This window comes from Oncorhynchus tshawytscha, linkage group LG08 (assembly GCF_018296145.1).
Source record: "Oncorhynchus tshawytscha isolate Ot180627B linkage group LG08, Otsh_v2.0, whole genome shotgun sequence".
Taxonomy (NCBI): Eukaryota; Metazoa; Chordata; class Actinopteri; order Salmoniformes; family Salmonidae; genus Oncorhynchus; species Oncorhynchus tshawytscha.
The window spans coordinates 21,950,564-21,974,037 of record NC_056436.1 but is presented as its reverse complement, the minus strand read 5'-3'; the positions used below and the strand labels follow the sequence as shown (position 1 = coordinate 21,974,037).

The window sequence follows — 23,474 nt, the reverse complement described above, 5'->3', positions numbered from 1 at the left end:
GAAGCGAGTGCCAGCCAACGAGAGCGTACAGGTCGCAGTGGTGGGTAGTATATGGGGCTTTGGTGACAAAACGGATGGCACTGTGGTGGACTGCATCCAATTTGCTGAGTAGAATTTTGGAGGCTATTTTGTAAATGACATCGCCGAAGTCGAGGATTGGTAGGATGGTCAACTTTACGAGGGTATGTTTGGCAGCATGAGTGAAGGATGCTTTGTTGAAAAATAGGAAGCCGATTGTAGATTTAATTTGGATTGGAGATGCTTAATGTGAGTCTGGAAGGAGAGTTTACAGTCTAACCAGACAGCTAGTTATTCGTAGTTGTCCACATATTCTAAGTCAGAACCGTCCAGAGTAGTGATGCTGGATGGGTGGGCAGGTGTGGGCAGCGACCGGTTGAAGAGCATGCATTTAGTTTTACTTGCATTTAAGAGCAGTTGGAGGTCACGGAAGGAGTGTTGTATGGCATTGAAGCTCGTCTGGAGGTTAGTTAAAACAGCGTCCAAAGAAGGGCCAGAAGTATCCAGAATGGTGTCGTCTGCGTAGAGGTGGATCAGAGAATCATCAGCAGCAAGTGCGACATCATTGATGTATACAGAGAAGAGAGTCAGCCCGAGAATTGAACCCTGTGGCACCCCCATAGGGACTGCCAGAGGTCCGGATAACAGGCCCTCCGATTTGACACACTGAACTTTATCAGAGAAGTAGTTGGTGTTCTTTCTCTCTCTTCTGAGATCGAATCAGACAGGAAACTGCCAAGGCCTTCACTTCCTGTTGAAGTAGAACTGTCAGTGTTCTATTCTGTCTCAGCAGGCCAAGGTTCAGCCTGAATAACTAAAATTGGATTTAGCCTATTATTCTTTCGTTATGACTAATCGGATAGCAACATTGGTAGGTCCAAAATGCCTCTGAAAACCATTGGTGTACGTACCTTGTCATTTGGAAAGGTCTGACTGAAGAAGTGATAATTGAGACTACTGTATATCAGTGTACCGTAGTAAACACGCCAAAGGCCAGGAGTCAACTTGTTCCCTTAGAAAGCTTTTGCTGACGGTAACCCTTCTCTGCTTTAACAAATGTATAGTCCACCTGCCCTAACTGTGTCCACTGTCCAGCAGCCTCCAGCTCAAATGCGTCTGCTGTGCCCAGAATGGGGTTTGTTTGGAAGGATGTGGTACCATCATAGATACTCTGTTATTTGTCTCCCTAGCACTAAACGACAGTGGAGTGTCCAAAGGCCGGGAGCTGTTCCGTGCTTCAGGGGGCAGCAGTGAGGGTGTGAATGGCACTGAGGAGCTGTACGCCAGACGGAGAGGTGTGGAGCTAGGGGGGGCTGCTGCTCACTCCATCCCCGCCAACCACACCTCTACCTCAGGCCTGACACCCAGCTCCAGGCCTGGACGCAGGCCCAAAGGTACAGTGGGCCCAATGCCCATGCACTGCCATCTTCAATGACCATGACATAGTATAGGCCCGCATTATGTCCGTTCTATGTCATGAAACAAATTTGCTTCAGCCTCTACTTAAAGTCATTACCCAGGTTTCCATACACAGTTTTGTGGCAGATTGGGCAAGTTTGCAATTTTACTGCAACCGATTTTGTAACAAAACCATTGCGAGAGTTGAAAATGCGATGGAAATTGAACTTGAACTTCTGCTTTAATGCCCCTTGTTCTCTGTAACCATTACCCAAGTTGTTGCTGGGTAAGTGATTTGTATGTGCACTATGTATTCACGCACAGCATTTTATCTGCAACAAGTCCGTTTGATGGAAACCCCTTTGGAAATGCGCATCTTTTTAAAATATTTGCATGACATTCTGTCGCCAATTGGATAGAAACCTAGCTAGTGTTCTAGAATAACACCTAACAGGTGACTTAAATCCCCCAGAATTCATTGTTTACACAGTGCTGAAAAATCTGGCTGACAATCAGTGTTCAGTGCTTTCTAATGGAATAATTCTGCTGTCCTAGGTCAATAATCATAGTCGCGGTCTAATGGAAAGTTTGTTTACTTTTCTTGAAACCTTCTGGTCGAATCTCAGAACCTTGTCCCATCAACTGGGGAATAGATACACAAACACTTACAGGAAGGAGCCTTGTGGTTTTAGGCTACATCATCTTGCAGAGCCAGTTTCTACATGATATTATACAGGAGCAACATTTGGATTCAGTATGTAGATGCTAAGTCGACTATCTATAGTTTATCTATAGGCTGTCATATAGGGTTGAAGCGTGTGGAGAGACAAGCTTATGGCTATGTTCATGTAAAATGAAAATCTTTAAATTTATGAGCTATACTTGAAATACAGGTGGATCACTTCCTACTGTGTTTAAATACGTTTTAGTTTTTTTTCCTAAAGCTTGGAGATGACCCTTAATCGCCCTTTACACTACCTGACCTTTAAGTCTGCACACTTTCAGTTGTAAAATGGGACAGGAACAGTTAATAAGAGACGTTGGTGCAATGATGTGGTAAAGCTGTGGGGAAATGTCTGTTAAGACCAATGACTCATAACACGTACCTTTATCGCTCTATAAATGTGTGATGACGTGAATGAGTAACTCTCACTTCCCCCTTTCCTGTCTGTGTCCTCTGCAGGTTTCATCTATGAGGACGACTCTCGGGTTCACTCCCCTGATGCTCATCTTGTCCATGGAAATGCAGGTAAAGAACAAGGATGATCAATACATGTTCAGACGGCTCTGTGTCCCTCTCACTAGGTTTCTTTCATTCTTGCTCAATCTCTTTTTTTCTTATTCATTCTTTCTCTCCCTTACCTCTCTGACCATAGTGAAAATGTAGTCCCCTCCATCTCTTTCTCTGCAGGTTATCGACCAGGCTCTGCTGAGCTCAGCCGCAACACCTCCAGCAGCAACTCCCCTGTCAACTGCAAAGGTACAACCAGCATCTATTCCTATCTGCAAACCCTGCAAAGTACCTATTCAATAGATCTTTTTATTTTTAACAATCTTTGCTTTCTATACCAGACTTGATGTTACACTAAGCATATCTCCAACCGCTATTTTAGCCTGCTTTTTGGTACTATCCCCAACTACGGACTTAATGAAGTCATTTTCGGCAGTTATCTATCTCTACCTCCCTCTGTCCACCCAGATTCCCTGGAGCACCTGCAGGACCGTTCTGCCAGTCTGTCCAGTGATGACGTAGTGGGCCTTAGTCACGACGTGTCCCACTCCCTGACCCTCCCCTGGAGCGCCATTGTCCCTTACGACACACACGCCCACACCCCGGTCCAGAGGAGTGCACCCCGGCCTGGCAGCCACCGGACCTCCTCCCCTGGCAGCGAGATGGTCACCTTGGAAGAGTTCCTGGAAGAGAGCAACACCCTGTCACCACCCACTGTAAGCATTGACACACACATATGTGCCAACCACTGTAAGCATAGAGAGATAATGTGTCATGGGGAGATGGATAAATGGTTTGGGATGTGGGGGTACTAGCTTAGTATGGCTAAACATATTCATCAACAACTGGAAGATCTGGCACATACTATGCCATAAAGTGATGTATGGGGGTCATGAATGGCGTTGTGGATATAGCCAGTAGTTTTATTTGACACATATATTCTGGGTTGTTAAATTTCACCAGCCACTATAAGCATACAGTGTCATATGGAAATGGATGAAGGCGTTTTGGCTTCTTATGGCCAAATCTCATGTTTTAAATTATGATGTGCAATCATTTAGTCTAGGTTGGCTGAATTATTTAACTATCTCCCAAAAAGAGCCTCTAAAATCTGAACTAAGTTTGTTTTTTACATCTGCAAATGAGGAATACTGAACAGGTTTCTCTCTTTAAGTCCCCAGTTTCAGATATAAGGTAAGGTCTAGTTCTGTGGTGAGTGATGCTATGTAAAGCACATTTTTGAGAGAGCGAGAGCACTCATCCTAGAATATCCAAGGCCTGAGGTAGTAGTCCCATCCACCAAACTACCAGGTGTGAAACAGGGAAGGGACTCAGGGGGTATGCTAATTTTGTATAGAGCAGACCTAACTCTTAGATTAAAATCTAAACAGGAACATTTTAAATTTGGCAAAGAATTCAAAAGGAAATGAGAGAAATTTCCTCCTGTGTGCTACCTATAGCATATCCCTCTACTAGAATGCCCATACTTCAACTAAGAGATCTTCTCCATCCTAGAGGGGGAAATCCAATCATTTCCAGGCCCAGGGTCATGTACTAGTCTGTGGCGACCTAAACGCTAGAACTGGACAAGAACCTGACACCCTCCGCACACAGGGGGACAAACACCTACCTGCAGGTCATTCCCTCCCCCATATGCCCCCCTAGGCACCACTACGACAACATAATCAACAACTCCTGAGGCTCTGTCGCACACTGGTTATGTGCATAGTTAATGGTAGGCTTCGGGGGGATTCCTACGGTAGGTACACCTATAGCTCATCTCTTGGCAGTAGTACCATAGACTACTTTATCACTGAGCTCAACCCAGAGACTGTGTTCAGTCAGCCCTTTACACTCTGACACCTCTATCAGATCACAGCAAAATCACAGTCTACTTGAACAGAGCAATAACTCATCAAAGCCATAGGAACTGAATATATGAAATGGTATAGATGGAAGGAAAGTAGTGTGGAAACATACCAAATACAATCAGGCAACAACACATTCAATCCCTTTTAGACAACTTCCTGGACAAAATGTTTTACTGTAATAGTGAATGTGTAAACTTAGAACAGTAGAAAGCCTAAACAGTATGTTTGATCTCTCAGCTTCCCTATTAAATCTAAAAATGTCAAGCAGACAACCTAAGAAAATGAACAATGACAAATGGTTTGTGACGTATGCAAAACCCTAAAAGAAATTGAGAAACATATCCAACCAAAAACATAGAGACCCTGAACCTGAGCCTATGCTTTCACTATGGTGAATCACTAAAACAATACTTCTATGCCATCAAAAGAAACATCACATTTCACATACCAATTAGGATCTGGCTAAAAATACTTGAATCAGTTATGGAACCCAATGCCCGTTATGGTTGTCAGGTCTGGTGTTCGCTCACCAACCAAGAATTCACTAATTGGGACAAACACCAAATTAAGACTGCATGCAGAATTCTGCAAAAATATCCTCTGTGTACAACGTAAAACACCAAATAATGTATGCAGAGCAGAGTTGGACCAATACCCGCTAATGATCAAAATCCAGAAAATAACCATTAAATTCTATAACAACCTAAAAGGAAGCTAATTCCAAACCTTCCGTAACAAAGCCATCACCTACAGAGACTTGAACCTGGAGAAGAGTCCCCTAAGCAAGCTAGTCCTGGGGCTCTGTACACAAACAGACCCCACAGAGCCCCAGGACAGCAACACAATTAGACCCAACCAAATCATGAGAAAACAAAAAAAATTACTTGACACATTGGAAAGAATTAACAAAAAATCTGCACAAACTAGAATGCTATTTGGCCCTAAACAGAGAGTACACATTAGCAGAATACGTAACCACTGACTGACCCAAAATTAGGGAAATCTTTGACTATGTATAGACTCAGTGAGCATAGCCTTGCTATTGAGAAAGGCCGCAGTAGGCAGACCTGGCTCTCAAGAGGAGACCGGCTATGTGCACACTGCCCACAAAATGAGGCGGAAACTGAGCTGCACTTCCTAACCTCCTGCCAAATACATGACCATATTAGACACACATTTCCCTCAGATTACACAGACCCACAAAGAATTTGAAAACAAATCCAATTTTGATAAACTCCCATATCTATTGGGTGAAATACCACAGTGTGCAATTACAGCAGCAAGATTTGACCTGTTGCCACAAGTAAAGGGCAACCAGTGAAGAACAAACACCTTTGGAAATACAACCCATATTTATTGATTTTCCCTTTTGTACTTTAACTACATTACCAGTCAAATGTTTGGACAACACCTACTCTTTCAAGTTTTCATTTTTATTTTTTACTATTATCTACCGTTATAGAATAATAGTGAAGACATCACAACTATGAAATAACACATATGGAATCATGTAGGAACCAAAAAAGTGTTAAACAAATCAAAATATATTTATATTTGATATTCTTCAAAGTAGCCACCCTTTGCCTTGACAGCTTTGCACACTCTTGTCATTCTCTCAACCAGCGTCATGAAGTAGTCCTGGAATGCATTTCAATTAACAGGTGTGCCTTGTTTAAAGTTCATTTGTGGAATGTCTTTCCTGAATGCGTTTGAGCCAATCAGTTGTGTTGTGACAAGGTAGGGGTGGTATACAGAAGATGGACCTATTTGGTAAAAGACCAAGTCCATATTAATGCAAGAACAGCTCAATTAAGCAAAGAGAAATGACAGACCATCATTACTTTAAGACATGAAGGTCAGTCAATCTAGAAAATGTCAAGGACTTTGAAAGTTTTTGCAACTGCACTTTAAGAAACTATCAAGTGCTATGATGTAACTGGCTCTCATGAGGACTCTGCTGCAGAGGATAAGTTCATTAGCGTTACCGGCCTCAGAAATTGCAGCCCAAATAAATGCTTCAGAGTTCAAGTAGCAGACACATCTAAACATCAACTGTTCAGAGGCCTTCATGGTTGGATTGCTGTAAAGAAACCACTACTAAAGGATACCAATAATAAGAAGAGACTTGCTTGGGCCAAGAAACACGAGCAATGGACATTTGACCAGTGGAAATCTTTTCTTTGGTCGAATGAGTCCAAATTTGAGATTTTTGGTTCCAACTGCCGTGTCTTTGTGAGAAGCAGAGTAGGTGAACGGATGATCTCCATGTGTGGTTGCCACCGTGAAGCACGGACGAGGTGTGATGGTGCTGTCTGTGATTTATTTAGAATTCAAGGCACACTTAACCAGCATGGCTACCACAGCATTCCGCAGCGTTACGCCATCCCATCTGGGTTGGGCTTAGTGGGACTATCATTTGTTTTTCAACAGGACAATGACCCAACACACCTCCAGCCTGTGTCAGGGCTATTTGATCAAGAAGGAGAGTGATGGAGTGCTGCATCAGATGACCTGGCCTCCACAATCACCTGACCTCAACCCAATTGAGATGGTTTGGGATGAGTTGGACCGCAGAGTGAAGGAAAAGCAGCCAACAAGTTCTCAGCATGTGTGGGAACTCCTTCAAGACTGTTGGAAAAGCATTCCAGGTGAAGCTGGTTGAGAGCCAAGAGTGTGCAAAGATGTCATCGAGGCAAAGGGTTGCTGCTTTGAAGAATCTCAAATATAAAATATATTTGTATTTGTTGAACACCTTTTTTGGTTACTACATGATTCCATAGGTGTTATTTCATGTCTTCACTATTATTCTACAATGTAGAATTTTTTTTTAAATAAAGAAAAACCCTTGAATGAGTAGATGTGTCCAAACGTTTGACTGGTGCTGTATTTGCACATCGTTACAACCCTGTATATAGACATAATATGACATTTGAAATGTCTTTATTCTTTTGAAACCTTTGTGAGTAATGTTTACTGTTCATTTTTATTGTTTATTTCACTTTTGTTGATCTATTTCACTTGCTTTGGCAATGTAAACATTTCCCATGCCAATAAAGCCCCTTGAGAAAGAGATTTCAACGCCTTGCTCTCTTTCTATCTCTCTGAATGCATTGACCAATCTGATTGTTTTGTGCCGCTCTAACCACTTAAAACACTAAAACTAATTAAGACGCTTAACTAAATTTGATTGAGCCCTGTTGATGCCTAAACACTCCCATTGTTCCAAAAGTGCTGTTCCCAAAGTGCTGTATTGATTGATACCTGAGCAGTGGCGTTACCTCACAGTCCCTGTTTTTTTTTTTTTTTTTTTTTTTTTTTTTTTACCCCTTTTTATCCCCAATTAGTAGTAGTTACTATCTTGTCTCATCGCTGCAACTCCCGTACGGACTCGGGAGAGGTGAATGTCGAGAGGTCCTCTGAAACACAACCCAACCAAACCACACTGCTTCTTGACACAACGCACATCCAACCCGGAAGCCAGCCGCACCAATGTGTCGGAGGAAACACCTAGCGACCTGGTCAGCGTGCACTGTGCCCGGCCTGCCACAGGAGTCGCTAGTGCGCAATGAGACAAGGATATCCCTGCCGGCCAAACCCTCCCTAACCCCAGACGACGCTGGGCCAATTGTGCGTCGCCCCATGAGCCCAGAATCTCTTGAACCCAGAATCTCTGGTGGCACAGCTAGCACTGCGATGCAATGCCTTAGACCACTGCGCCACCCAGGAGGCCCCTCAGTCCCTGTATTCTTAATGGTGCAGGTAGGTGAGACCAAATCAATACTTCACCTTGTTTATAAAAGGATTTCTTAAATTAGTTTTCTTATCGTCTCATTGGCTGTTATCCCTGTGAGCAGTGAGCCGGGGAATCTTTAATGCTGTTTAACGGACACCATCTAAACAAACACTGATGGGGTCAGTCTGATGTTGTCTGTACAGTAATCCAGGAATTTGAGCATGGAGAGTTATAGCTGTGGATGGACTCCCTCCCTGGGTGATGAGGGTTTATTTCCTTGATGAACCTGTCTACGTACTGTTTCTGTCTCCCTTCTCCCTCCCCTCAGGTGCTGTCAGGCAGTCGGGAAGATCTGGTGGCGGACTACTTCAACCCATTAGAACAGAGAGAGAGATCCACCCTTTGTCGGCCCTCTCCTCTGAGAGATGGAGCCAAGACCCCCACCAGCTATGTTACGCCCACTGTGAAGAGAGACACAGACCTCCACCGGGCTGGTGAGGGGCCAGGCAGGACCTCCAAACCAGGCCAGTGTGTCAAGTCCAGTGTCCTGCTACAAGAGGGATCCACCTCCATGCCCCAGTCCCAGTCACAGACCCTACCCAACCGGACCAGCAACGGGTTAGGGACAGGGGGGTGGCCTTTACCCCTGGGACCCTTTGCACCCTATGGAGGAGGTCTGGGCAGCAGCAGTTTGTCTCGGACCTTCAGCCTGGCCTCCGCTGACCTGCTGCGCTCCAATGGTCCAGGTAGCTACCGGCCAGACATGGAGGCAGGAGGCTCGCCCAGCCGAGGTGGTGGGGATGGGGTGGTCAGGAGGCCTGGGGCTGGAGCCACGGCCAGGGAGCGCCCCCAGTCTGCCAGGTTAGCAGGACCCTTGGACATCGACCCCCGCAGACTGTCTCTGGCTCCACCCAAAGAGGAACCTCTCAACCTGGCCCCTCCCCAGCACCACTCCTCCTCCCTGTCCCTGCAGCCTCAGTGTTCCGGAGGGAGAACAACACCAGGCTCCACCCCCAGGAACAACAGCCCCAGCTCCGGACTGCAGCCACAAGAACAGCCCACCCGCCAGAAGAACCACTGTGGGGAGGTGTTGAGGGCAGCGCCGGCTCTGAGGCTGGAGGAACCACAGGAGGGGGATGCGAGGCTCCAGACTGACTGCCCGCTGCTGAAGAAACCAGAGGTGGCGGGAGGAGGAGGGGGGCTGAGCTGCAGCACAGAGGAGCACCCCATGAGCACCTCTGCCTCCCCAGACCCCAACAACGACCCTCAGACTGTATGGTATGAGTACGGCTGTGTCTAGGAGCCGTTATTGTAGTGGCAGGCCTCAGTACTGTACAAAAACTTTTCTTCCTGCTAAACCACAGGATGCCTGGTCTGGCACAGCTAGGCTGGTCCTCACTGTACTGGACCACGTCCTTTCTGTTTCTGACCATTTGAAACTTCCTAGCTGCTTTTAACGCTTCATAAAGGAAATTCTACCCCAAAGAGACACACCACAGGGCGCTGTACCCAGCTGGCAACATATGGTTGATTTGATTTGCATGACCAACACGTGGGCATGGTACTTGGGACCGCCAGTGCCGCAGTTACATTAACATGTACAGGAATGCTTTGAGGAAGGCAAAAGCACTAGAGAGAAAAAAAGAAAAGAAAAATACATTCGTTGCTATTGGACAACACTGGTTGCTCTATGTGCACTGTATGCACAGCACAGTGGGTCTGGCCCTGTCCAATGAGTTCTATTCTGAATCTGAAAAACTAACATTTTGGGGAAAGACCACTCCCAGAGTAATTGCATGGTAAAGTCTGTCCTCCATCTTTAGGAGCTTGAGGACAGATTGTTTATCTCAACACAGCCTCAGTGACACATTACTGGAAATGGGTCAGCTCCCACTTTGAACATGCTGTTTTCTATTGCGTCTGTGGGTGACCCAAACTATGGGCTTTTGCGTATATCTCATCTCAAATTGAAACTGGCTTGTGGGGAGCATGTAATTCATCCCATATCTGTTTTTGTGTACGCGAGGCAGGACCGAAACAGGCAGATATACCATAGAGGGAGGGAACACCAGACTGACCAACTCATTGAAGAGAGACAAAGCAGGGCTTTTTGTAGCAAGAGGGGACCATTTCTGGAGGAAAGGATTGAGTGAGTTTAAGATGAAGAAAGACAGAGATTTGGAGATGATTGACATAATGGTGATGATGGACAGAGAGAAATTAAGAAAGATGAATGAGAGTTTCAGAGACATTGGTCAGGTTGAAGAATTAAAAAATGATATGTAAAATGTTCTCCATGACTAACCACCATTAATGCCCCAGAAAACTGATCCCTATACAATAGAACACTGTCGGTGTGATGTCTTGTATGTGCAGAAAATAAATCTTATTTTCCAAATACAATCCAAAGATTGACAAGACAAGGATGAATATGTAGATGTGTCTGAAGACGGGATACATTTTTACTTCAGAAAGCTAATCGGTGACATTATCAACAAGAGGCTATTAAAGGCTTGTCTTTATAGTTTTTAATTATTGATAGTGTTGGAATTATTACGTTTTGTATATATTTTTTTACACCGCTACCCAGCTCTTTTGAATTGTGCACAATCTCTCATTCTCTTAATGTATTGATGAGTTTTCTGTATTAGTAAAAAGCCAGTGGATAAAAATCTCATTAGACTCCTCTATTAGGTAGACGACTAGTCCGTCTATTAGAGGTGTATTATAGTACAGTTGAAATCAGAAGTGTACATACACTTAGGTTGGAGTCATTAAAACTCGTTTTTCAACCACTCCACAAATTTCTTGCTAACAAACTATAGTTTTGGCATCTACTTTGTGCATAACAGAAGCAATTTTCCAACAATTGTTTACAGACAGATTATTTAATTTATAATTCACTGTATCACAATTCCAGTGGGACAGAGGTTTTTGAGTCAATTGGAGGTAGGCCTTGAAATACATCCACATCTTCAAACTCAGTGCCTCTTTACTTGACATCATGGAAAAATCTAAAGAAATCAGCCAAGACCTCAGAGAGAAAAAAATTGTAGACCTCCACAAGTCTGGTTCATCCTTGGGAGCAATTTACAAACGCCTGAAGGTACCATGTTCATCTGTGCAAACAATAGTATGCAAGTATAAACACCATGGGACCACGCAGCCATCATACCGCTCAGGAAGGTGTGTTCGGTCTCCTAGAGATGAACGTAGTTTGGTGCGAAAAGTGCAACTTAATCCCAGAACAACAGCAAAGGACCATGTGAAGATGCTGGAGGAAACGGGTACAAAAGTATCTATATCCATAGTAAAATGAGTCCTATATCGACATAACCTGAAAGGCCGCTCAGCAAGGAAGAAGCCACTGCTCCAAAACCGCCATTAAAAAATCCAGACTACGGGTTACAACTGCACATGCGGACAAAGATGGTACTTTTTGGAGAAATGTCCTCTGGTCTGATGAAACAAAAATAGAACTGTTTGGCCGTAATGACCATCGTTATGTTTGGAGGAAAAAGGGGGAGGCTTGCAAGCCGAAGAACACCATCCCAGCCGTGAAGCACTGGGGTGGCAGCATCATGATGTGGGGGTGCTTTGCTGCAGGAGGGACTGGTGCACTTCACAAAGTAGATGGCATCATGAGATGGGGAAATTACATGGATATATTGAAGCAACATCTCAAGACATCAGTCAGGAAGTTAAAGCTTGGTCGCAAATGGGTCTTCCAAATGGACAATGACCCCAAGCATACTTCCAAAGTTGTGGCAAAATGGCTTAAGGACAACAAAGTCAAGGAATTGAAGTGGCCATCACAAAGCCTTGTCCCCAATCCCATAGAAAATGTTTGGGCAAAATAGAAAAAGCGTGTGCGAGCAAGGAGGCCTACAAACATGACTCAGTTACACCAGCTCTGTCAGGAGGAACTGGCCACGATTCACCCAACTTATTGTGGGAAGCTTGTGGAAGGCTACCCAAAATGTTTGACCCAAAACAATTTAAAGGCAATGCTACCAAATGCTAATTGAGTGTATGTAAACTTCTGACCCACTGGGAATGTGATGAAAGAAATAAAGCTGAAATAAATCACTACTATTATTCTGATATTTCACATTCTTAAAATAAAGTGGTGATCCTAACTGTCGTAAGACAGGGAATTTTTACTTGTATTAAATGTCAGGAATTTTGAAAAACTGAGTTGAAATGTATTTGGCTAAGGTGTATGTAAAATTCCGACTTCAACTGTATATACTGTAAGACATGTAAACATTATGTAGTAGATAGAGCATGAAAATATTTGGCACTCAAATGTTCCTTCAACTTGTTCTATTCAGATACCAAAGATTGATCAAAGGTTGGCATGATTGGCATTCCCAAGAGGAATATCATCTGTTTGCTGTGGATCACACACAGGCCTAGGCAGGTAGCCTAGCAGTTAAGAGCGTTCAGCCAGTAACCGGAAGGTTGCTGGTGTGAATCCCCGAGCCGGCAAGGTGGACAAATCTACCGTTCTGCCCATGAGTAAGGCAGTTAACTAACAACAGCAACTGCTCCTCGGGCGCTGATGACATGGATGGCACCTCTCTGATTCAGTGTTAAATGTGGAAGACACATTTCGGGTGAATCCATTCAGTTTTGGAACTGACTAGTTATCCTCCTTTCTTGCCTCTCTTTTCTATGCACAATACGTGTTCCATCACCATGTGTTTTGTCCGACTGGTATGTCGGTTCTGTGTATACTGTACAGTAGGTTAGAGATTGGAGTTTGATAATCGTGACCAAACACTACTAAAAAATGACTAGTTATGACAGACCTACAAACGTGCAAAGATACTGAAATGTAAATATTGCAGATGTTTGTGATTTGTTTTCATAGGTTAATGAAGATGCATAGACTTTTTTTGTCCAAAAACAATTGAAACCTTTTTTCAATAAAGTTTTGTAAAATGTAGTTTCTCCTGGCTGTCTTTGTAGGCCAATTTATGTTACTGTGTGACAATAGTCAGGGTAATACGTGATGGCATTACCCACACCATGCAACTGCTAAAATATTATTAGAGTGTCAGTCTCAGCATTTATCGCATGAATACACACAGTAGGAGTGTAGTTTACTGGAAGGAGGAGGACAGGGAATTCACTCACGCGATGAGTGACAGATGCAGTTCAAGATGTCCTGCAGTGGAGCAACGAGCATTCTTATCATGAAAGTTTGCTTTTGATATATATTTTACTCACCTCCCACACATTTCTCTGGAAACTGTTCTGTGGCGCTGAGGGAAACACATTGGGACCACCTGCCTCACGTTCCTCAGTGGCACTCTTGTGTGGTACAGCAGCGTTACTTTCGTGTTAGTAAAAAAATAGCGATTCTTTCTTCAGAGCACTGACGGAGTTGCTACGGAGAAACCTATGGACTCACCATCAGACAGCGCGCACCCAGCCTTTTACAAGAGGAGCAGATAAGGTGAACATACTTTTATTTTATTTATCCTATCTTTATAATAATGCAAACACGTGCTTTATTTTGTAACACGTGCTTTATTTAGTCAACTATATATTCTAAACCTTGTCCATTACCCCACAGACTCATTCTATGTATAAAAAAATAGCCTCTCTAATTGGTTTTTAAAACTATTGTTTCAAATGACCATCTTTGCAAATAATTCCTAAATGCTGTGCTATTGCAATTATACAATAGGCTTTCCAGTGTTTGTCTGATGGAAGTAGCCTGAATTGTGTATATTATAAAATACGATTTTAGCTTCTTCTAATGCAACTATCTTATTAAACATCATGTAGGCTATACTGCAAGGTTTGGAAAGGTTTGTCTATATTGTTAAGTGTGTAATATCAATTTTTCTAGCTTTTAAAATATTACACTGTCCAAGTTGTCATTGTCCAATACCTCTGCAAGTGAGTATGGTGGAATAATTATTCTATGGGCGTTTAGGACAAGAAGTAGGAAGTCAAACATAAGAGGACAAGTCAATGTGCCAATGCATTCTTTTTGTGGTCCCCCAGTGACTTGAAGTTTTTCTAAATGGGCCAAGTAATGCCCTCAGGGTGCCAGTCTTCGTCTCCGGTGTATTGGTCTATGAATGATTGGTCTATGACTGAATAGGTTGACTGGCATTGAGCTATGAACTGGTTCGGATTTAGTCACTCACACACACACACACACACACACACAAACACACTTGCCTCAAGCAAGTGGCTCTTTGGAAAGCCGATTAGATACTGCTGAAATTAAACCGACATGAATTGGATCTCTATACTCATGGCTGACTCACAGCACAGGAGTGCTTTTCAGTTAGACATTACCTCCAAGGTCTGATTGCTGCTAATTGTGCTGTAATGATTGTGGTCTGCAGTCTTTATTGTGCCGAAAAGCTCCCCCCTGCCAGAATCCCCCCCCTCCCTTCGCATTAGTCCCCCCTTCAAGCAAGTCGCAGCAATGAAGAATTGAGTGTGTGCCCGTTCACGCGAAGGGGAGGAGAATTCTGGAAGGGGGAGCTTTTCGGCACAACACCGGCACTGGTGGAGAAAGTTAGGATATCTACCTGGGTGGTTCTTGAAAGTCAGGACACTCCTTGTCTGGCAGGGAAACCTTTATTATAGATTTTGTAGCATTATTTGAGATTAAAATGTACATTTACCAACATGTTATCAGGAAAAATATTTGTTCTGTGAATTTTCTAAATTCCATGTCGGCTCTATGACTGGAAATGACATTGACCGGCGCAAAGGATCCCAATTTCAAACTCTCCAAATGGATATTAAGTGAAAAAGGATCTTATGTAGTTTCTTGCAATAGCCCTATCTGAATTCAAAGAATATTTATTCCAAAATGTGGTCAACTCCGTTAGATTTGTCTATTATCCTCAATGAATAATACATGAGCAGGGTCAGCTATACCATAAGCATGGACCCCTTCATGTCCTCATTACGTTTAAACTCAGCAAAAAAGAAACGTCCCTTTTTCAGGACCCTGTCTTTCAAAGATAATTAGTAAAAATCCAAATAAAGAGATCTTCATTGTGAAGTGTTTAAACACTGTTTCTCATGCTTGTTCAATGAACCATAAACAATTAATGAACATGCACCTGTGGAACAGTCGTTAAGACACTAACAGCTTACAGACGGTAGGCAATTAAGGTCACAGTTATGAAAACTTAGGACACTAAAGAGGCCTTTCTACTGACTCTGAAAAACACCCAAAGAAAGATGCCCAGGGTCCCTGCTCATCTGCGTGAACGTGCCTTAGGCATGCTGCAAGGAGGCATGCGGACTGCAGATGTGGTCAGGGCAATACATTGCAATGTCCATACTGTGAGACACCTAAGACAGCTCTACAGGGAGACAGGACGGACAGCTGATCATCCTCGCAGTGGCAGACCATGTGTAACACCACCTGCACAGGATCGGTACATCCGAACATCACACCTGCGGTACTGATACAGGATGGCAACAACAACTGCCTGAGTTACACCAGGAACACACAATCCTTCCATCAGTGCTCAGACTTTCCTCAATAGGCTGAGAGAGGCTGGACTGAGGGCTTGTAGGCCTGTTGTAGTAAGGCAGGTCCACACCAGACATCACCGGCAACAACGTCGCCTATGGGCACAAACCCACCGTCGCTGGACCAGACAGGACCTGCAAAAAGTGTTCTTCACTGACGAGTCGCGGTTTTGTATCACCAGGGGATGGTCGGATTAGTGTTTATTGTTGAAGGAATGAGTGTTACACCGAGGCCTGTACTCTGGAGCAGGATCGATTTGGAGGTGGAGGGTCCGTCATGGTCTGGGGCAGTGTGTCACAGCATCATCAGACTGCCTGCAATGACAACAAGCTCAATCTCAACGCTGTGCTTTACAGGGAAGACATCCTCCTCCCTCATGTGGTACCCTTCCTGCAGGCTCATCCTGACATGACCCTACAGCATGACAATGCCACCAGCCATACTGCTCGTTCTGCGCGTGATTTCCTGCAAGACAGGAATGTCAGTGTTCTGCCATGGCCAGCGAAGAGCCCGGATCTCAATCCCATTGAGCACGCCCGGGACCTGTTGGATCAGAGGGTGAGGGCTCCATTCCCCCAGAAATGTCTGGAAACTTGCAGGTGCCTCGGTGGAAGAGTGGGGTAACATCTCACAGCAAGAACTGGCAAATCTGGTGCAGTCCATGAGGAGGAGATGCACTGCAGCACTTAATGCAGCTGGTGGCCACATAAGATACCGACTGTTACTTTTGATTTTGCTCCCCCCTTTGTTCAGGGACACATTATTCAATTTCTGTTAGTCACATGTCTGTGGAACTTGTTCAGTTTATGTCTCAGTTGTTGAATCTAGTTATGTTCATACAAATATTTACACATGTTGAGTTTGCTGAAAATAAACGCAGTTGACAGTGAGAGGACGTTTATTTTTTGCTGAGTTTAGTGCAAAAAGACAACCCATGGTCTGTAAAGTTCTCTACTTTTGATAGACTTAAACAAATATTGGAAATTCCACTGCCACATTTAATTCGGTTTTAGAGTTATAAAGCAACTGAGGAAAAACAATCGCTACTTTGTATTCCATTTGAATAAAGACATGTTTTATTTGTCAACACTGTAAGACATCAACTGTCAGATTTTTGTCTAACATCAACTCATTAAGAGTGCTGATAGTTCTGATAATGGTTATAAGGGATTTTCATGTGAATACTTTTCCATATTTTACAAATGTTTGTATTCAACTTTTATTTTTAGAGGCAAAAATATGTCTGTTTTGAGTATCTTATCAACTCTGTCAGTGGATTGTCAACTCCTTCACTGATGGCTAACCCCCTTAAGATTATTATTTTTTTTTTAGGGGGGTCAATATTCTGGAAAAATATTTGAAGTACTGTTCTGATGCTTAAACTATTGAAGTATTTGACGTGCTAGACCTAAGATATAATGCTTGCTTTAAATGTTTTGTTTTCTAAATCTAGAAAAACATGTCCTGTAGCATTTAATAGTGCTATAAAACAAAAATACATTTTGGAGATTTGTATTACATATTTAAATAATCTGTTAGAATTAAACAAACAAGGCCTTTAAACACTTGTTGGGCAATAATTGTACAAATGAAATGCCTTTTCTGGTGTCTGACGGAGTTGAGAGAAATCCAGTTAGTTGCATTTTATGAAAAAAGTAAAGAATGAGGTTGTGGTGTTACATGGTGTAATAGCTGATACTTTAGTCTGTCAAAAATATATATTTCATATGTTAATTTTAAGGAAAATATTTGTGGGGAAAAATGTCAGATTGTCCAGTCTTTCAATAGTCTGACCTACACAGTTCTCTTTATGACCATAACATAAATTCAGCCACGTCCTGCAGAAAGGACAGGGGGGATTCTGTTATTGATCTAACATATTCATACTTGAAATCCTAATCCAATATCAATCAGTAGCTAATATTCTTTATTGGACCATTAAATATTTTACATCAAAAAATAAACGTGTGTTTGTAATTGGATAATTGCAGTTAGTACCGCCCTTTTTCACTCTGCTTCAAAACATTTGATGCCTGCTGAACACATCCCTTCCTACACTCATCAGTATCAGTTGTGATGGTTTATGGTTTTGTGTTGACTTATATCTCCATCTGCAGATGGGCCTATTCAGACATGTTATGAGAACAAATGTAAGAGCAGAGTAACTCTGATGGATATTTTCATTATGGAATATTATCACAAAGTAGGAAGGACCTGTGAGGGTAATGATGCATTTTAATATTTCATCACTACATTCTTGATTATCATAATGTTGATTTGAGATGAGAGCTCCTTGTTCTTCAGCAGCACATGTTACTACTCCAGGCATGAGTACAGTACACCTTGGGAACATGTATTTTGTGTTGCTTTATAGTGCTTTGAGATTATGTAACGAGTAGTGCTATAAAAGTTTAATCAATTATTTTGCGTGTCCTGTTTCCATGGTCACCGTGCTGTCTTCCCTCTGTATTGACTATCTTGTATTTCTGATATACAGCCTCAGTAGTTCCAGTTTAGGTTACCAAGGTTACATGCATAGGGCTGTTGGCAGGCTCACTAGTCACCCGGTAGCAAGGCCTGGCCAATCGATACCTATGTAGGCCAGGCCAGCTAGTAGAGCGCAGACCTCACCTGGCTGTGTCTGCCTGTGTGATGATCCAGATCTAATTTCACATAGAACAGCAAAAGCTCTAGGGAAATCACATGAGCTAGTGTGTGGGATTCATCATGCCTGAACACAGCAATGCCCTGTATTTTAATCATGGTCACGAAATGAATTATTTTACAATGTTACTTGTGTAATTACAACGTTACTACACAGGTATAATTTAATTTGATTTCAATAGGCTTATCATTGAGGTTAATTATGTATTTTTTACAAAAGAGCATATGGCTGTGAAGTCATGACTGGGACGATGTTATCTTGATCTCTTCTCTGTCCTGCAGGCCTGTTGTGGAGGGCTAGGCTATGTCTGAATTCTCCACCCTTCTCTTAGTGTGCACTTGCATAGGATTGGTGTAAGAATTGGCAGGAGGCAATCACTCTAATTGGAGGTCTGGAGTTGTGGGGGAACACAAAACACACACAGCAGAAAGAGAGAAGCTATGCTGATCAAATCAAACTTTATTTGTCACATGCGTCGAATACAACAAGTGTATACCTTACCGTGAAATGCTTACTTACAAGCCCTTAACCAACAGTGTAGACCTTACCGTGAAATGCTTACTTACAAGCCCTTAACCAACAGCGTAGACCTTACCGTGAAATGCTTACTTACAAGCCCTTAACCAATAATGCAGTTCAAGAAGAGTTAAGAAAATAAATTAAAAAGTAACACAATAACATAACAACAACGAGGCAATATGCAAGGGGGTGTGCGGGGGTCCATGTTAGAGGTCATTTGTACATGTAGGTAGGGGTGAAGTGACAATGCATAGATAATAAACAGCGAGTAGCGCAGTGTAAAAACAAAGGGGGGTGGGGTGTCAATGTAATTGTTTGTTGGCCATTTTATTAGTTGTTCAGCAGTCTTATGGCTTGGGGGTAGAAGCTGTTAAGGAGCCTTTGGGTCCTTGACTTGGCACTCCGGTACTGCTTGCCATGCGGTAGCAGAGAAAACAGTCTATGACTTGGGTGACTGCAGTCTCTGATAATTTTATGGGCTTTCCTCTGACACCGCCTATTATATAGGTCCTGGATGGCAGGAAGCTTGGCCCGAGTGATGTACTGGGCTGTACACACTACCCTCTCTAGCGCCTTAGTCAGATACAGAGCAGTTGCCATAGCAGGCGGTGCAGCAGATGGTGCAGCTGTAGAACTTTTTGAAGATCTGGGGACCCATGCCAAATCTTTTCAGTCTCCTGAGGGGGAAAAGGTTTTGTTGTGCCCTCTTCACGACAGTCTTGGTGTGTTTGGACCATGATAGATAGTTGGTGATGTGGACACCAAGGAACTTGAAACTCTCAACCTGCTCCACTACAGCCCCGTTGATGTTAATGGGGGCGTGTTCGGCCTGCCTTTACCTGTAGTCCATGATCAGCTACTTAGTCTTGCTCACATTGAGGGAGAGGTTGTTGTCCTGGCACCACACTGCCAGTTCTCTGACCTCCCTATAGGCCGTCTCATCGTTGTCGGTGATCAGGCCTACCACTGTTGTGTCATCAGCAAACTTAATGGTGATGGTGTTTGGGTCGTGTTTGGCCACGCAGTCGTGGGTGAACAGGGAGTACAGTAGGGGACTAAGTACACACCCGAGGGGCCCTAGTGTTGAGGATCAGCGTGGCAGATGTGTTGTTGCCTACCCTTACCACCTGGGGGCGGCCCGTCAGGAAGTCCAGGATCCAGTTGCAGAGGGAGGTGTTTAGTCCCAGGGTCCTTAGCTTAGTGATGAGCCTCATGGGCACTATGGTGTTGAACACTGAGCTGTGGTCAATGAATAGCATTCTCACATAGGTGTTCCTTTTGTCCAGGTGGGAAAGGGCAGTGTGGAGTGCAGTAGAGATTGGGTCATCTGGGGATCTGTTGGGGCGGTATGCCATTTGATGCACATGAGGTAGTAACTTCACCCTGATTCCAAACACCTCACAGATTGCAATAGATTTCCTGTCTGAATACTGCAGTGAGAGTAGTATGTGTCTACTGCCAATGTTGTTTTGCACACTTTTATAATAAAGTAAAGATGACACTTATAAGTAAAACTTGCCAATAGTTGCAACTGTAACATACTGGTATGTTATTTCAAGATGTGAGTGGCCATTGCTATTTCCAGTTGAGTTAAGATTGTCACAGTCTGCTGGTGAAGCCTTGTTCTTAGTCCATGTCTAAATATATCATTCTATCAGATTACTTGACTTGATTTGTTTTTTCTCTTCCAGAGCTGAGTTGGAGACATGGCCTTTGTGTTGAGTCAACCTAACCATGGGTCTCACAGCCTGGTAGTGTGTGGGTGCTACTACTAACAGAAAGGAACATGGCATTTGGGCCATGTCTGGCATGACGATGAACATGTTTAAGGTTGAGTCGGACTACATTAACTGCACCATCAGCCATGAGATCCACCAGTACCTGTTCTCTGGAGCCTACATCCTGGTCCTTCTGATCGGCGTGCCCACCAACGCCTTCTCCCTCTACCACGCCTGGCTGCAGCTGAGAGCCAAGAACGAGCTGGGGGTCTACCTGCTCAACCTGACCATGTCGGACCTCCTCTACCTGGCCTCGTTGCCTCTCTGGCTGCAGTACATCTTCCAGGGAGATGACTGGAGCCAAACGGAGTGGCTGTGCCAACTGTGTGGCTTCCTGCTCTATGAAAACATCTATATTAGTATAGGGTTCTTATGTTGTATCTCTATAGACCGTTACCTGGCCGTGGTGTACCCGTTCCACTTCACAGCATTCCGGAGCATGCGGGCAGCTACATTGGCCAGCGCGTTCATCTGGCTGAAAGAGATTGCCGTGGGCGTGGTCTTTTTCAGACACAAGGAACTAAGCACTGACCGCACCAACCAATCGGTTTGCTTTGAGCACTACCCCATGCAACCATGGGAGTATCCAATTAACTACTACCGTTTCTCCGTTGGTTTCCTGTTCCCCCTGGGCATCCTTTCCGTGTCGTATTTCAGAGTCCTACGGGCAGTCAGGAAGAGCACTGGCACTCAGAGCGCACAGAAGACCCGCATCAAGAACCTGGTGACCAGCACCATTGTCATATTCCTGGTATGTTTCTCTCCGTACCACGTGTTCCTGCTGCTGCGTACAGTCTTTGAGAGGGACTGCCCCTTCATCATCAGTATCTTCAACTACTATCACTTCTCCCTGCTGCTCACCAGCTTCAACTGTGTGGCTGACCCGGCGCTGTACTGCTTCGTCAGTGAGAGCGCCCAACAGGGGATCCAGCAGGCCCAGGAGGCCTGTACCCAGGCCCTCTGCTGCAGCTGCCACAGGGGACAGCATAGCCCTGTTACCGCCACCACCACGGGGACAGACTCCAACGAGGTGGCCACCTCCAACGAGAAGGGGACAACAACCGTCACACCGCTGACACAGAACCAGATGATCTAGCAGTAATATAAATAATACATGGGTTTTATAAAGTTCTTTGGAAGGACCTAGAGATGCTTGAATAGTAGTCTAGGAGCTGGAACCGGATTTGGATAAGAGGGATGGTGGGAAAGATACTGACAGTGACATGGAACATTCTGCAACGAGATGTCATTTAAAAAAGTGTTATAGCAGTGCTACAACAGTGTTTTACGGTAATGCTTTTTGTTTCTGCTTTCTTTTGAGATGGTTTTGAACTCAAAACTAACTCTATATAGGCTAGCAAATGTCTTCCTGTAACATTTTGTTTCTATCTCTCATCACATTATTTAATATTAATTCTCAGGGTTTCAAATCCCAGATGGTGATTTCAGGAGTGACTGACTTCATACCTATCAGCACAGATCAGACATATCAACACGTGACCTAATATATCTCTATCGTAGGTCCTCTACGATTCTTGGGTTAGATTCTTGCTGCTCAATATCTGTGAATCGCTCCCATTTCAGGGGTATGTAAAGGATTCCTCAACTTAGCTCAGATTCATAAATGACACTGTGTGTAGAGCATAAACAAAAATGCATACAAACAGTGAGCTCCAAAAGTATTGGGGCAGTGACAATTTCTGTAATTCAGCAATTTGGATTTTAAATCATACCCCACCAAAAATGATATTCTCCCCAGTTTATTTGTATTTATTTTATTTCACCTTTATTTAACCAAGTAGGCTAGTTGAGAACAAGTTCTCATTTGCAACTGCGACCTGGCCAAGATAAAGCGTAGCAATTCGACACATACAACAACACAGAGTTACACATGGAATAAACAAAACATTCAGTCAATAATACAGTAGAACAAAAGAAAACAAAATGTCTATATACAGTGAGTGCAAATGAGTTAAGTTAAGGAAATAAATAGGCCATGGTGGCGAAGTAATTACAATATAGCAATTAAACACTGGAATGGTAGATCGGCAGAAGATGAATGTGCAGGTAGAGATACTGGGGTGCAAAGGAGCAAAATAAATAAATAAATACCAGTATGGGGATGAGGTAGGTAGGTAGATAGATGGGCTGTTTACAGATAGGCTAAGTATAGGTGCAGTGATCTGTAAACTGCTCTGACAGCTGGTGCTTAAAGCTAGTGAGAGAGATGTGAGTCTCCAGCATCAGACATTTTTGCAATTCGTTCCAGTCATGGGCAGCAGAGAACTGGAAGGAAGGACGACCAAAGGAGGAATTGGCTTTGGGGGTGACCAGTGAGATATACCTGCTGGAGCGCGTGCTACGAGTGGGTGCTGCTATGGTGACCAGTGAGCTGAGATAAGGCGGGGCTTAACCTAGCAGAGACTTGTAGATAACCTGTAGCCAGTGGGTTTGGCGACGAGTATGAAGCGAGGGCCAACCAACGAGAGTGTACAGGTCGCAATGGTGGGTAGTATATGGGGATTTGGTGACAAAACGGATGGCACTGTGATAGACTGCATCCAGTTTGTTGAGTAGAGTGTTGGAGGCTATTTTATAGATGACATCACCGAAGTCGAGGATCGGTAGGATGGTCAGTTTTACGAGGGTATGTTTGGCAGCATGAGTGAAGGATGCTTTGTTGAAAAATAGGAAGCCGATTCTAGATTTAATTTGGATTGGAGATGCTTAATGTGAGTC

General features: G+C 43.7%; 2 protein-coding genes across 2 annotated transcripts in view; both read left to right on the top strand.

Moving 5' to 3' along the window:
* LOC112256790 (protein Daple) overlaps positions 1-11,097 on the top strand; it is a 102,683-nt gene extending 91,586 nt beyond the window's left edge. Inside the window, exons 28-32 of the mRNA XM_024430294.2 lie at positions 1,209-1,412; positions 2,600-2,665; positions 2,828-2,896; positions 3,116-3,363; positions 8,580-11,097. Coding sequence (XP_024286062.1) covers positions 1,209-1,412; positions 2,600-2,665; positions 2,828-2,896; positions 3,116-3,363; positions 8,580-9,551 — 1,559 coding nt within the window. The 3' untranslated portion in view covers positions 9,552-11,097. The remainder of the gene's footprint in view (positions 1-1,208; positions 1,413-2,599; positions 2,666-2,827; positions 2,897-3,115; positions 3,364-8,579) is intronic.
* Positions 11,098-12,403: 1,306 nt separating this feature from the next.
* On the top strand, positions 12,404-22,600 carry LOC112256791 (ovarian cancer G-protein coupled receptor 1). The gene is made up of 2 exons (XM_024430295.2): positions 12,404-13,715; positions 20,649-22,600. The coding sequence occupies exon 2, from the start codon at positions 20,758-20,760 to the stop codon at positions 21,829-21,831; it is 1,074 nt and encodes a 357-aa protein (XP_024286063.1). The 5' UTR covers positions 12,404-13,715; positions 20,649-20,757; the 3' UTR covers positions 21,832-22,600.
* Positions 22,601-23,474: the final 874 nt, after the last annotated feature.